Below are 15,055 nucleotides of genomic sequence, written 5' to 3'. Positions count from 1 at the left end.
AATGTCGCACAATGACAAGAACAAAATAACAGATGGAGGCAGCGGTAGACCAACAGCTCCTGTGTTCAGAGATGTAAAATCAGTTTTTCCTCAAGTGGTTATAAAGAGAGTGATGTAATAGCTTCAGTTCCTTGTGGAAATCACTTTCCGATAGCAATGTAAAGCAGTGAAAATACCCTCAATATAGTGTACACTTTAAACTTGATTGTTTTAAGTGTGACTCTTTTTAGGTGGCTTAACAAACGCTATGTTGCTGACCGATTTAACTTCTGTTTTACAATGGATAAGTTACTCATACAACCCCACTTCAAAAGATCTGAACTAGCAAGCTGAGACTGATCAACAACCTTGGGACAAAACTTGAATCATGTTACACTGTTTCACAGAACAAAAAGCAGTAGAAAATTTAATTCAGTTTTACAACATAATTATACAATCGTGACAAGCTCCATTATCAGTCTTCACATGATTAATCCAGCATTTAATATAAAAAGCACATTCACACAAACACATACTGTATTGCACACATTCTAACTACAATCTCACATAATAGCATGGACAAAACAATAGCATGATTCTTTTTAAAACAATCTGTACATGGTTTCTTCCTCCACTGAAAAGTCATAGTCTGGGACAGAGAAACCGATATCAATTGATTCACAGCGGGAAACAAAAACATTTACAGTACAGTTCACAGGTTGCCATAACTGCAGCTGTGCCTATTTAGACTTCCTTCGTTTGGCCTGGGTGGGGCTGGCTCCAGTTTCTGTTAAAAGGAGTGTAGAAGTGTATGAGGAATAAGGTAGTATTGACATGATAGGCACAGTGATTGATGTTCTGTCTTATAAAGAAGCAGTGTGTAAGATTCATAGGAGTAAGTCGCATCTAGTGAGGAAGACTGCAGACTGCAACCAGCTGAAACTTCTCCAGTGTGCATAAAGAAAACTCCCGCTCAAGATTCCTTAAGTGTCAATTGTTGAGGTTTTTTACGGTGGGCCAAATTATCTGCACCGGTCTCTTTCTCTCAAAAACAAACAGAGCTGGGGACTTGGCAGCAAAATCACTGAATAAAGCAGTTTCATATTACAAATCAGTGTTTCTCCGATGCAGTTTGGCACGCCGCTGACAGGCCATTAGCCCAGCACCTACTAATGTTTGCTCACCTTTTGTTTTGCTCTGACAACTTAAGATCCAGATGTTCTGATGTTGTTGTTTTTTGACAGCAGTTTACAAAGCAAAACATAAAATAAACTACAATAGTCTTTTGTACCTCCACGAAATCAGGTCGTAAGGGTCTTGCGTACGAGAAAAAGTAATCTTTTCCATATCATAGAAATAATTTAAAATATATCTATCCACTCCTCAAATGTGGGGGGTTCAGGAAGCAACCAGCGCCTTGTGAGGGCTTTCTTGCAAGCAGATATCTAAATACCAAACATATTTGTCAGAACGCTTTGCCTTAAAATCCATACATCCTAAATATAATGTAGAAAATTGCAAAGGAAGATCAGTGTTGAGTATCTTTGTAAGTGCTTTATGAAGTTCTGTCCAGAAAGGTCTGATCACTGGACACTCCCAGAACACATGCCAGTGACTGGCCTCCTGAAACCCACACTGTCTCCAGCACTTGGCATGTTCTGGAGGTTTTTATCGGGAGCCAAGTTATCCGTAGCGGTCTCTACCTCTCCAAAACAAATGGACTGGTGATATAAACCAGTGAAACACTAATTAATGTTTCAACAACGCTTTTGTCACAGAGGTGCTGCCAAATACGGTGGCTGATGCGAAAATGTGAGTGGCCCTATCTACAGTCAATGTACCGTTTGTCCGATCTGGGATACTGTAGAAACATGGCAGAACAATACGGTGGACTCAGTGGAAAAGGACCTGCTCCCTAAGTAGATTTAAATGGCTTATTTTAAGGGTTACTTAAGACAAATCTTATTGTAAGTTGATTTAACACTAGAAAACATTATATTATGTTCAATTTCTGCCAAGATATCCTATTAAATCTTACACACTGGACCTTTAAAGCTGCGTATGTTTTTAAGTTACCTTTCACAGCAGCACTGGTTCCAGGCCTTGCTGATCTCTTCCTAATGCCGCTGTCTGCTACTGGCTCCTCCTCCACCTCCTTCTCTGCCCGGGAGCTGCGTCTGCTCGGTCCCTTGGGCTTCTCCACAGCCGCCCTGAGAGGACCAGATAGAAAAACAAACAGCAAGGAGGGAAGGACGACACAAAAGATGTGTTACTAAAGACGCAAGGGCATGAGTTAACTCTGCTCTACTCAGAGAAGGATATAATACCACGCTGGACTCTTGCTGTTTTTCCTCGTCTACCACAGATACTGTCCGTCTTCATCCCGACAGCATCCACTACGTCGACATGATCACTGCTTGTGTCTTTGCAGTGCAAACATTAAAATACATACCTTGGGACTAAGTTGATGGGCGTCTTTCTTTTCTTTGCCCATCTGTGATAGAAGTGGAAAAACAGCGGTAAACTATAAACTGTGCTGAACAAACATGGCTTCACTTCCCCATCATATAATTACAAACCCCAGGAGAGAAAAAAATGTGGCTATAAGGGTCAGTGGAGTGGTGCAAATTTGCTTGGTGATAGGCTCTTCTTTGTTTAAACTTCTGACATGCATTAGTATATTTATATTGTTGCATGCCAATCATACATACCAAGTGCTGAGGCCACGTGGCTCATTGTTTTCGCCATGTACCTCCTTGGCCAACCAAATGAATTCCCTGAGTTTCAGTAGAGTTAGAAATATCTAAGCATTTCTCCTTCCAGAGTGCAGGTCTTAAGACTAGGCCAACTTTTCAGAGATCAATAGTAAGGGACACCTTAAGAGACCCCAGCACACAAAGCATCACCCAGCTAATCAACAATACAGCTGTCGAAAGAACACAAATGTTATAAGGAGTCTTACCCTTGCTCGGAACCTGTCGAGACCTCTTCACCTGAACGGGACAGGAAATAAGTTATTTCTGTGCCACCTAGTTCCAAGTGGCATATGGAATTGTTCTTTGAAACACAAGTATTTTTAACTTCTTAAAACAAAAATGACCACACTTACCTGTCTTCTCACTGGCAGCAGGTTCCTGGGACTGTGGGACTTCTTGTTGAATAGGTGCTAGGGACAAAGGATTATATAGTTCAACTCTCGCATTTGAATATGTGCAACAAATTTTTAGTTAGGAATATGTATCACTGACTACGTTTAAATGCACAGCACAGTCCGAATAAGGGCTTTTTTTTTTTTTTTTGGAATGAAGCATTTTCCGATAAAGACGTGGATATGCTGAATTGCTGATTCAGGTTTTAAGAGCGTTCTTTGGACATGTAAAGAGTGCACTGGAACGGTGCGTCTCAATTGGGGTTTTTACTGCAGTTTGTGACACACGGCCTCTCGTGTTTTGTACAAAAACAAACTAACCATAAGTTTGCAAGGCTCTGGTAAAGATGCATTCTCAAAAGAAAAGCTCACATTTCTGGTCAGAAGGAGAGACATGCCTACTTTTTTGGACACCAACAAGTTTTTGGATGTGCTACAACCGCAAAGCCGATCTTTTCAAGACATGGTGGTTGAAGGAATGAAAGAGGAAGGTGGTGTTGTTCCCATGGTAAACAGCTTAGTAGTAATATTGACTTTTTTGGAGTAAGGACAAGAATGTAATATTTTGTGCATGTAAACGTAGTCACTGATTGCTAAACTAAAACCACACAGATGGTGGTTATATTACTGTATATAAGGTGTGATGCAGAAGGCTTGTGCAACTGTCAGTCCTCTATTATCACCACCAGTTAGCAATGTTTTTTTTCCTTTTTAAACAAGAAATATCAAGAATACCAAATGTTTTATGTAAATGTATAAACCAAGGAAAGATTTAAACTTCACGTTGCCTGATACTTGCTTGAACAGACCAAGGAACATGGCTTCAATATGGTCATTATTCTGTTTACTTGATAGGTTATGCGTTTACCTGGGGTGGTCTGAGTGGTTTCAGCAGATGCAGCAGTTGGTGGCATGGGGTTCTCCGTAGCCGGGGGGTCCGACTGAACTTGTGGAACTCCGTTGGGGTTAGCAACAGGAGAGGATGTGGTTGGGGTAACCTCCAGAGCAGATCCAGATCCAGCAACAATTGAAACAATGGACGGTACAGGACTTTGTACAGGAGCAACCGTAGAGGGCAAAGTAGCAGAGGAGACACCAGTGGCAGCACCAACTACAGTGACAACAGGAGTTTGAGAGGTTACAGCCTGGGCCTGGCTAGAGACTGCAACTGGTGCAGGCACTGGAGCCTGAGTAACAATCTGAGTAGGAACAGCCACTTGGCCAGGGACTGGGATTGGAGAGGAGGCAGCAGGTGAAGTGATGTTTTTTGAAGCAGCAGTAGCAGTAGTAGTATGGGGAGCTAGTGCGTCAATCTGAATGGCAGGATTAGCAGGAGGATGAAAGACCTGTTGAGGCACAGCCCCAGTGGGCCCCTGCGTAGGCCTTTCTACAGGACTCTGCTGGGAATCAGTTGGACCAGAAACAACTGCAGCAGGCTGCGCGGATTTACTTTTCACTTGGGCAGTGGGAGATGGAGACATGGGACTCTTTCGAATGGTGTTAGCGGCTCCAGGGCTAGAGCAGAGAGGAGGTGAAGCTAGGGGTGGCTGAAAGGGAGATGATGTTGCAGGGCTTGGATGGGGAGATGGCTGCTGGACTGGGGGACTAGGTTTCTGAGCAGAACTGGTCTCACCTAGATTTTCTGTTTTGGGAGCCCCTGGGTTAATTTGCTGAGGAACTGGGGGAGTTCCAACTGGGACTGATGAGGACACGCTAGTGGCAAGCTGGATCTGTCCAACAGCACTTCTGACAGGCTGAGCACTGGTCATGTTAGTCCCTGAGGACTGGGTGGAGCTTGGGGCAGGAGAAAGTTGGATGTTTGTAGTGGACACTTGTATAGGCCCAACCATGGTGACTGACTGTGATACCATAGTGGTATTGGGAGTCACAGATGCACCTGGGACCTGGAAAATTGGGTTGATAAATACAGGGGTGGTGAGAAACTGAGGAGGTCGGGGGACTGGGGCCTGCTGCCGGATGTCCTGAGGTCTAATGTTCTTGTTAGGGACAGCCACCATGGTGGATACCATAGATGTGGGTGCCTGAGGAGTAGGGGCAGAGGTGATGGGGTTAGAGGTGACAAATACAGTGATCTGGTTGGGGGAAATTGTGCTAGAAGAGGCAGGGATCTGTATAACTGAGTGAACACTTGTCACAGGTTTAGGACTGGGGCTTGGTTTTAGGGAAGAGGTGGCAGGGTTTAGAGCAGAGCTGGAGTTAGAACTGGTACTAACAACTGAAACAGGACTGCTTTGACTGGAAGTGACTTGGTTGGGGCTTACACTTGTGGTGGCATTAGTGTTAGTACTGAGAGTGGGGCAGAGGGAAGGTGTTGGGTTTACATTCGGACTGGGACTGACACGGGATTTGTCAGGACTGGCGACAGGATTCTGGCTAAGGTTGGGGATAATATTAGAGGTCAAGTTAGTGCTAGGGTGTGAGCTGGAAATTGACACAGGCTGCAAATTAGGACTGCTGGTAGGGATTGGGACAGCAGGTTTGGGTTTAGCTTCCGATTCATTTATAGTGGCAGTGGTAGCAACAGCAGCAGACATGTCTGTACTCTGGGGATTACTGTGGAGTGCTCTCTCTGGCTCCAAAGCAGACTTGGGGCTGTCCTTTCCCATGACATCCCTACCAGTATTACTCTGTATGGGCCGATGAGGCATGTTAGGGATACCAGAGTTATCCAGTAACTGGTTGAGGGAGGTTGGAGCTGCCCTGAGAGAAGGCGATGCCTCGGAGTCCTGCATAGCTGTTGTGTGTGCTGGGTGCCTATCAACTGTGCTGGCCTGCAATTCCAATTCAGGTTTGGGCTGCTGAGGCACAGGAAAACGAGGACTTGCCATTCTGGGAGCTGATAACTCCCTCAATGGCTGTGGTTGGGGTTGAGGCTGAGGCATCTGTCGCTGCTCTGCTGTCATTATTCCCTGACTTTCCCTGACTCCCTCAGTAGGGTTACCTTGCATCCCGTGGAAGGGGCACTGGGTCTGCTGTGTCTCCATGCCCACACTTACTTGTGAAGGCATAGATACTGGACTTGGCGGTACTGATGTGGGGCTTAGCATCATGGTTTGCCCTTGAGGGTTGACCAACTGCTGCTGGGGGGGAGGGCAGCTGATGGCCATCTTTGTCCCCTTTTGTCTCCCTGGACTTGGGGTGGCTGACTTGCGGCTAGAGGCTGGACTTGACCTCCGACTATTGCTAGGACTTGCCCTCTTACCCTGCCCTCCAGGCTGCTTGTCTTGTTTAGCGCCTGCTCCTCCTGCTCCTGTAGGGAAAGGCTGTTGACTGTTGTTAGTGTTACTTCCACCCACACTGCCATTGTTGTTGCTGCCTGGTAAAGTTAAGCTAGGAGGGGCCTGCCCAATGGCTTTCAGAGTTGTTGGGTTAAGACCTTGCTGATCAAATCCCCTGTTTAGGTTAGGCTGCCTGGGAGGTAAAGGAATGTTGATTTTAGGAGGAAACAGCCCTGCAATGGAGGCATTTAGCCTCTCAGGTGAGAGGTTGATTTCGGAGGGCTCAGTACTGGGTGGACGATTAGTTGGGGTGAGGGGATGGTGGTACGGCCTGGGGCTGGCTCTGTTGGGGGTTTTGGGCCTGGAGCTCTGTGAGGTTGTGGGGACATTGGGGAAATGAAGGCCAGGCATGGGGCCTCCTTGCTGAGGCTGACTAGGTAACTGTTGCTGGGGACTGGCTCCGGTGTGTTGGGGCATTGGTGATGGACCAGGACCTTGCTTCATCATATGAGTGTTGGTGCCCTGGTTAGCCATCATCTGTTGGGTCCCATTACCAGGCTGCACCCCAGTTTCTGGGCCACCAGGTCTGTCCTGCTTCAAGTGGGCCCCGGCAGAGGCCTCCTCAGATCCAGTGCCTTGAGGGCCCTGCCCTACATCAGGGTGGGACATTCTTCGTGCAGCACCTGCAAGCTAGAAAGAAGAACAAATATAAACATGAAGAGTTTACTCCCCAGAAAAAAAAAGAAGTGCACTCACAAATAAAATTCAAATCAAGAGATACAACTGTCAATTTCATGTTTACACATGCTGCAGCACATGGCCCCTTACCTGTGGGTTCACCATCAGGGGCATCCCTCTGGCTTTGTCAGGTGACGGCGGTACCCCTCCATGCCCCTGAAGGCTGATCATTACAGGCATGTTGCCTTGTTGTGACACTGGAAGCCTCTGCACCTCAGGCGGATTGCCCATGCCCCGAGGAGGAAGCTGCCCTCCTGGAGGTATGGACATGCGATTCTTTGCCTGCTCCTGCTGTATCTTCAGCATCATCATCATCTGCTGTTGTTGCTAAAATGCAAAGTAGTCATCACCATTAATTATGCATACATAAACCATTAACCACTGTGTTGATACCAAACACTGTCACTGAGGTACTTGATAAAAACAATACCTGCTGCTGCAGGTGTGGCTGTTGAGTTTGCTGCTGCTGCAGCTGATGCGGGTGCATCTGAGGCTGGCCTTGACCTGGTGTTTGCGGCCCTGTCATCCCCTGCTGCCCTGGAGCATTCTGGAGACCCTGCATCTGCATCTGTTGCATCTGCTGCTGTTGCTGCATCTGCTGTTGCTGCTGCTGTTGTTGTTGTAATTGTTGCTGCTGTTGCTGTTGCTGTTGCATTTGTTGCTGTTGCATTTGTTGTTGTATCTGCTGCTGCTGCTGCATTTGTTGTTGTTGTTGTTGTTGTTGTATCTGCTGCTGTTGCATGTGCTGCATTTGTTGTTGCTGTTGTTGTTGCTGCTGCTGTTGAGATGAGATAAAATGTTATTGTCTGCTCACATGGTAATTTGTCTTGCATCAACATGCTCTGAACAATCGGCAGAAGAACATTAAACACATCTACAAGATCACCCTCCAGCAATCATCAAAAAGATACATTATGCAACAGACCTGCCAATGGACACCTACATAACATTCATCCTATACTCAAAAGAGATTAACCTTGTGCTAGTAGAGCAAGACGGTGGGCTCGATTGTCAATCATCAGACGCACCGCTTCTAGTCGCTTTTCTTCTTTACACACACACACACACACACACACATACACATACACACACTCCTGACCAAACCCGACCTAAGCCCAGCGGAGTTTGTTATCTGACATAGTTACTGTTATGGACAGTATGTAAATGACCATCAAAAGACTGCTGTTATGCACAGAGAAACACGCTGCTCGCACAGCACGGCACTGTACGCACACTCAGCTGGAGCGGAGCCTGTGTTGCGTTCAGGCGTTGTCACGTAAATAACAACTTCCAGCACTTAAATAGATCATAGTACAAAACAGCAGCATGTCAAGTGACATGTCACCAGATGAGCAGCGCCCCCTTATTCATTCTCACCTGTTGTTGCTGCTGCTGCTGCTGCTGCTGTTGTTGTTGTTGTTGTTGTTGTTGCTGCATAAACTGCATGGGTACCTGCTGCAACACTCTCTGGTCTCCAGGTTGGCCAGGAAAGCCTAGGTAAAATGCAGAGAGGCATACGTGCACAAATTAGTGCACAGTATAAATGTTGAAAAATAAAGCATACTGTAATGTTGCTAGAACTTAAGAACTAGCTCTTTCTAAATAATTTACCTGCAGGCCTGTTGGCAAAATCTGGGAGTTTCTGGCTTGAGTTGTCTAAGCCCAAACTCTGTTCACCACCCAGATTTGGCAGTTCAGAATCCTCCATGCCAGCAGCCACATCAAGACCACTGTGAAAAAAAATAGATGAGGCTGTATAAATACATTTTTGTAACAGTGATATAACTTAATTCAACTGTCCACCATGGCAAAAACAAACCTGTAAGAAAGACAAATTATTACCCAAGTCCCTCTACTTGCTGTTGTCCATCTCCCTCTTTGGGCTTCTTCTTTCGTGCAGGTTTCTTCTTTTTGGGTTTGGCTTGATTGGCCCCGCCTGCTCCCTGTTTTCCTCCAGGCCCAAACTGGCTGGCTGAGATATCACTCTGCAGCAGGTTGACCAGCAGTGGGCTAGTCAGTGTTACATCCTTGCTGACGGGAAAGCCCCCTGGCTGTACACAGGGTCCCCCCATCTGCATCTGACCTGGGAACTGTGAGTTAAAGTTCATGCCATGACCTGCAAAGTGGCCATTTCCCATCTGCATGTGCTGAGGGCCTCCCATCATGCCTTGCTGCTGTGCCTGCATATCAGGGACCATCTGTTGGACCCCCAAGTCCCCTGTGCCACTATTAGGATCTCCCAAAGGATGTGGGTGTTGTTGAGCTGCCTGTTGTTGTTGAGCTGCCTGTTGTTGTTGTTGTTGTTGTTGCTGCTGCTGCTGCAACATGGCCTGTTGCTGTTGTTTCTGCTGCTGTAACTGCTGCTGTTGCAACTGTTGTTGGATAAGAGGATGACCAGCGGGGAGCCTCATTTGTTGCCCATGCATGCCCATGGCTTGATTAGGATTGCCAGCGATAGGAACCTGCTGGGGCTGTTGCTGGTTCATCTGCTGGTGTTGCTGTTGTTGTTGTTGCTGCTGTAACTGCTGCTGTTGCAGCTGGTGCTGTTGCTGCTGTTGTAACTGCTGTTGTTGAAGTTGAGCCATTTGCTGCTGCTGTTGTGGAGTCAGCTGCTGAGGGCCAACTTGGCCCTGGAATTGAGCCATGTTACCTTGAACATTTGGAGCAGGGCCACGCATCATCTGGCCAGGCATGACCCCAGCTGGAATCTTGCCTCCAAATGCCTGCTTGTTGCCTTGCATCTGGTTGGCAACCATTTGCTCCATCATGGAGTTCTGCTGTTGCTGTTGTTGCTGCTGCTGCTGTTGTTGCAGGAGCATGGCCTGATGCCCTTGGCCTCCAACCATCTGACCCTGCCCATGCATCACCCCCTGGCCTTGCTGAGGCATCATTTGCTTGGGTGGGGTCATCCCTCCTCTCTGCCCTTGACTGAGGGGCCTTGAGAGGACAGTCTGACCTCCACCTTGGCCTTGAACCTTCTGGCTGGGGGAGGAGGACACGGGCTGGGCCTGATGCTGGAGGCCCATCATCTGGGTCTGGAGGCCAGGTTGTTGCTGGCCCATACTAGGCCCAGCAGTTGTACCAGGTGGCAGACCAGCCATGCTACTTTGTACACCCATAACATTGGATTGGGCATGGGGTGGACCCTGCATTGAGTTAGGTGTGGAGGCTGATGGCGGAGCTCCTGAAGTAAAACAGAGAGGAAAAAAAATCACTAAAAGGGAAATCACAACATGCACTAAGCTCTTATGCCTTCTGCTAACTTTGTTGAGACATGACCTGTCAAATTAGGCACATCAAAGCAGTTCATCGAGCCTAAATGTCAATAACCAACAGACTGCACAGCTGGAACTTAATGAGATGAGTATTAAATATTACTAGTTTTATATATGTAATAAACTGATGCACTTGGTGGCTTATGACCTAGTGCAATTACTTCCTTTAATACTCAACAGCATGAGTAGTGTTTTAAAACATTACAGTGACATTCTAAATGAAGACAACATAATTTACAATATGATAGGATCACTGTAAAGTTTGTCTTAAGCTACTTAATCTCAACAAGTCTATGGTGAAATGAAAACATTGCTCATCTTTAAAATACTAGATTAAGCTGCGATAAAGGGCCCGAAAGTTGGTCGTTCATATGGCCAGTAAACAGACAACCCAATGAAGGTCATTAATGTTAACTAGGCCAGCCATTATAGACTACTGGCTGTAGCATCACCAATCCTCTGTGCTGTTGACGACAATATTTGCTGATCTCAAACTTCAGGCCTACAACTATTCATTTTGCCATTACTGTATCACCATAACTTTTAAATTAGTTGTAAACATGGTTATTTAACACTGTTTTCTGTTTGAAAAACCTAAATACAGTAATTATGTATTTTACTAGTTACTAGTTTGTAGTTTGCTAACATCATAGAGGACATGCAGTAGTATATATTACTCAGTTTTCATCAGTTAAAGAGCATATCATTAAACAAGAGAGTTTATTTTTCAAATGTAAATATCTTGCACCGGTACATGTAAAAGGGGATCTTTGCCAAAAATGCTTATGATTGCGTGAACAGCTAATCTTTTACCTGTGTGAGTCATCGCTTGGCTGCTCTGTAGCTGCTGACTGGCTCCTCCACCAGGGGTTCCTGGAGCGCTGGCACTCACCTGACCTTGGACAAAGTTTGGGTTCGGAAAGCCCATGGGACGCTTTGGCATGCCTGTAATCAGTATTCATTGATTTTGTTATTTTGGACATCAGAGGACTTAAACATAACATACTGTATTACAAGGGGCAAAACTATTTTTTTGACGTGCACTTTTAAGTCTAACAAGACACGGTTAGCGACAGAAACCCACCAGGGTGAACTTGGGCCCCAGGCTGTCCATGCTGGGGCATTCCCATGAATCCTTGTTGCATGTTACCCTGTTGGCCGAGGGCTGCTCTTCCTGGTGATCCAACGCCCTGGGGGAAACCCTGTGGTGTTGTAGGTCTCTGAGCCATCATGGGAGGAGTCCCTGGTGAACCCTGCTGAAAAGGAGACGAAGACGAACCAGGGGACTTGGCAGTGAGGTTGCCCTGCGGACCAGAAGTTGGTGGAAGGGGCGGAGGGGGTCTGGGTGGTCCTGCGACACCACCAGGGCCAGCCTGAGGGCCTTTAGGCTGGGGGGCAGCAAACTGACCCACTCCTGTCTGCTGCTGTTGCTGTAATTGTCCCTGACCCATGGCACTGAATACCTGCCCAGCCTGCTGGCTGCCAAATGGGTAAGGGGGCGGAGGGTGGCTGGGAGTCTGAACTGTTGCAAGGGAGGGTGGACGTTGAACCATTTGGGCTTGGGGTGGGGGCTTTCTCCAGGCAGGGCCTCCTTGTGCCGCTGGTGGCTGGAGGACCCCAGAGGGCAACTGGTTCCAGCCAGGAGGCACAGCCATCTGGCCCGTTGGATTGAATGGAGGTCTAGGTCCGAGCTGGGAGAGCTGAGCTTGCTGCTGGGCTTGTTGCTGTTGGTGATGTTGTTGTTGTAGCTGCTGCAGAGCAGCAGGGTTGAGTGGTCTCCCACCCTGCAGAGCCTGCATGTGATGAGCAGCCTGAGGAGGCATTGGGCCTGAGGCATGGGGACCAGCCTGTTGGTGCTGAAGTTGCTGTTGCTGCTGAACTGACATACCTGGCATCATTGGATCCATCACATCTGTGGGAGATGGATGTTGCAGTTTTTTTATTTTTGTATTGTCCAAGTTGAAAGATACTCAAAATTACAACATGCATCATTTGACGTACAAGAAGTAAAGACCTGAACCTGTCTGTGAAGATGGTCTTGGAACACGAGGGTGCATCTGTCCACTGCTGCCTGGTACCATAGCCTGACCTGCCATGCCAGGCCCCGGGGGAACCATTGCCGGATTAGGCATCCTTACTCCTCCTTATCAAATATGTGCATATTAAATAACAGACTAATGACATATTTATCAAGTGAGTAAACACTGAATAAAAAAATAACAGATCAATAATCACAAACTAATGCAAACAAAATACAAATACTGCTGCTGCTACTACTACTACTACTACTACTAAAAGCCTACCGCCCAATATTCAAGCGAAGCTTCAGTCTAGTTGATATATAAAAACCATGTGTAATCAAGTCATTAGACTAATACCTGGACCAGGCTGACCTGGAAAGCCAACCTCCATTCTCATCTGGCCAGGTGCTCCAATTGGTCCATTCACTCGGACTTCTTGTCCTCTATTTGGTCCCACAGCCACATTGATGGCCCCTTCCCCTAAAAATCAAGAGAGGGAACATCTATAACAAATATTTACAACAAGCGGTCTGGTTTGTATGATTTATTCTTAAGTGCCACAGACGTTAAAAGAAAAAGAAGAAGAAAAAACCACTGTCTTTTGCATCCTGTTTTGAAGTGAGAAGGAGTAAAAAGGATAGGCTGTTACCTTCGATCTGCACAGAGAGGATCCCCAGGTCTCTGAGCTGCTGCTGGTTGTTCTGGGCCAACAGTCTGAGTCGCTCCGCAGCATCCCGAGGAATGTTGAAGGTAACCCGCACACTGTTCCACGGCTCCACATGTTGTGGCTGTAGCCTCTCAGAGCCTAAAAGTTGGACAATGGATGGATACAAGTTGCAACTACAGTGTATACAAAATGGATTTTTTTTAGAGACTACTGGTTAGAGACAGAAAAGGAAAGGATGGGAAAATAAAACTGCTGTTGTAATATACAATAGCACACAGAAATTGTGGCATGTTTCAAATATGAAACACTAAATAACTAAAATAAGCATCCAGCTCTTGACTACATGTGCACATTTTGACTTTACAGTGTAATTTCTCATTGACCTAATTACACCCAAGAGATGAAGCAGAGGGGACTGGAGTCTTTTAACATATTCCCAAACATACAGGCGGTTTGTGATTATATGCTGACATACAAACAGTGAAGTTAAAAAAACACCTGTACTGTTTTCCCCCAATATAAATAAAAGTTAAAAATTAAACTAACCCATATCAAGCATGTTTGGTATCCCACTGAGGATAGTGTCAAGTTTGTGAGTGAAGTCCTCATCTTCCATATTCCCTTGAAATGCAACAAAAACCGTAAAATCTTCCCCCTCCCCGCTGTTTTCTCCCCTGCCATCTTGTTTGTTGACTGTCTCCTCTTCTGTTACGGTGCCTCCATGGCAACTGTCAGCATCCTCCCCTGCATCCTCCCCAACACCAGAGTCCCTGTCGGAATCATTATCATGCTCCAGGTACTCTGTCCTCTGGGACAGCTGAGGTGGGGTACGTCGATGCGCCATCCTCTCCTCTTACTAGGAGTGGCGTTTGAACCGTTTTATGCTGAAATTGCACACGAGAGAGACACGATCACTCATCCATCCCACACCACAAGTATAACAGACAAGACACGCGAGAGATGACAATAAAATGTATACAAACAACAGTGGAGCAGCGACTAACACTTGGACAGTGTATTAGATGCTGGGGTGGATGGGTAGCAAGGTTTCAGTTATAGCTTCAGGTAAGAAAGGGTCAAACAAAACATGTTTTCTTTTTTTTGTCAATACACGTCAAGTAAATAGATGACGTTATCACAGTAACGTTAAAGCTAACACACCACTACGTTCGCGACATCACTGCAACCGGTGATGCTAAACTCACATCAGCGCACATGTCAAACACCTACAAAGTGGACTACAAGTAGTTGGGATATCTGAAACGCTGTGCGATTTACATTAATGCCAAATCATGTTATACTATATTAATCCATTGCCATAATCGGAGGGCAGCTTGGTTAACGTGATCGGCCCAGCAGCAGCAGCACGGGCCTTAGCGCAAATGTAAGCTAACGTAACGATGTATCACACTCAGTAGGGTGAAAACAAATTCCCCTTATCCCACGTCTTTGTGCATTTTAGTGCCGATATGAACATCACATACCATTCAAATTTATACATTTCAAGCAGTCACAACAGCATAAAAGAGGATAAATGTTAATGTCAAGGCGGCTCCTGCTGGCTTCTCCGACAGCTCCAGTTAGCAAACGTTAGCTAGGTTAGCTGGGTAGCATTGCGGTTAATTCCTCATAAATTAATCGAATCACAACTTATTAGCTTTCCGGTTCGTTAGCTTTAACGTGTTGAATATCACCGGCAATAAATTCCGCGTGAGAAAAGCAAAAACCTTACCGCATATATTCATCTGAAAATAAGTTTGACCAGTCGACATCTGCTAGCCAGATTAGCTAACAAAACATGAACCACAAAAAAAGACGTCAAGCTAGCGGAAGGACAAAATACTGTTTCCGGTTTTGCCTGTCAAATAAAATCCCTGAAGAAGCAAAGTTACGTCACTTCCTTTGGCGTAAAACGAAATACTGTGGTAGAATTATAAAATTGAAAAATTAAAAATTAACATTTAGTAGTTAACAAACAAATCCAGTCA

At 46.0% G+C, this 15,055-nt stretch overlaps 1 protein-coding gene across 3 annotated transcripts; it reads right to left on the bottom strand.

Moving 5' to 3' along the window:
• Positions 1-378: 378 nt before the first annotated feature.
• ncoa6 (nuclear receptor coactivator 6) lies at positions 379-14,906 on the bottom strand. 3 transcript variants are annotated; one of them, XM_050064035.1, is made up of 18 exons: positions 14,800-14,906; positions 13,614-13,951; positions 13,050-13,205; positions 12,758-12,880; positions 12,394-12,522; positions 11,464-12,291; positions 11,193-11,324; positions 8,947-10,288; positions 8,716-8,834; positions 8,482-8,597; positions 7,535-7,882; positions 7,195-7,431; positions 3,996-7,056; positions 3,089-3,145; positions 2,942-2,972; positions 2,432-2,473; positions 2,056-2,189; positions 379-766 (listed from the first exon to the last, which is right to left on the bottom strand). In XM_050064035.1, the coding sequence occupies exons 2-18, from the start codon at positions 13,909-13,911 to the stop codon at positions 720-722; spliced, it is 7,200 nt and encodes a 2,399-aa protein (XP_049919992.1). In that variant the 5' UTR covers positions 13,912-13,951; positions 14,800-14,906; the 3' UTR covers positions 379-719. The 3 variants fall into 3 exon arrangements, with proteins under 3 accessions (XP_049919992.1, XP_049919993.1, XP_049919995.1); XM_050064036.1 differs by having other exon boundaries at positions 12,400-12,522; XM_050064038.1 differs by lacking the exon at positions 2,432-2,473.
• Positions 14,907-15,055: the final 149 nt, after the last annotated feature.

Source organism: Epinephelus moara, chromosome 16 (assembly GCF_006386435.1).
Source record: "Epinephelus moara isolate mb chromosome 16, YSFRI_EMoa_1.0, whole genome shotgun sequence".
NCBI classification, from domain to species: Eukaryota; Metazoa; Chordata; class Actinopteri; order Perciformes; family Serranidae; genus Epinephelus; species Epinephelus moara.
Note: the sequence above shows the minus strand (reverse complement) of the source record. Positions and strands in the feature narration are given on the sequence as shown.

Coding starts and splice junctions, on each gene's coding strand:
- ncoa6 (XM_050064035.1), bottom strand. CDS start 13,911: ATGGCGCATCGACGTACCCCACCTCAGCTGTCCCAGAGGACAGAGTAC. Junction 7,057..7,194: donor CCCTGATGGTGAACCCACAG/GTAAGGGGCCAT, acceptor TCTTCTTTCTAG/CTTGCAGGTGCTGCACGAAG. Junction 2,190..2,431: donor CCCATCAACTTAGTCCCAAG/GTATGTATTTTA, acceptor TGGTCCTCTCAG/GGCGGCTGTGGAGAAGCCCA.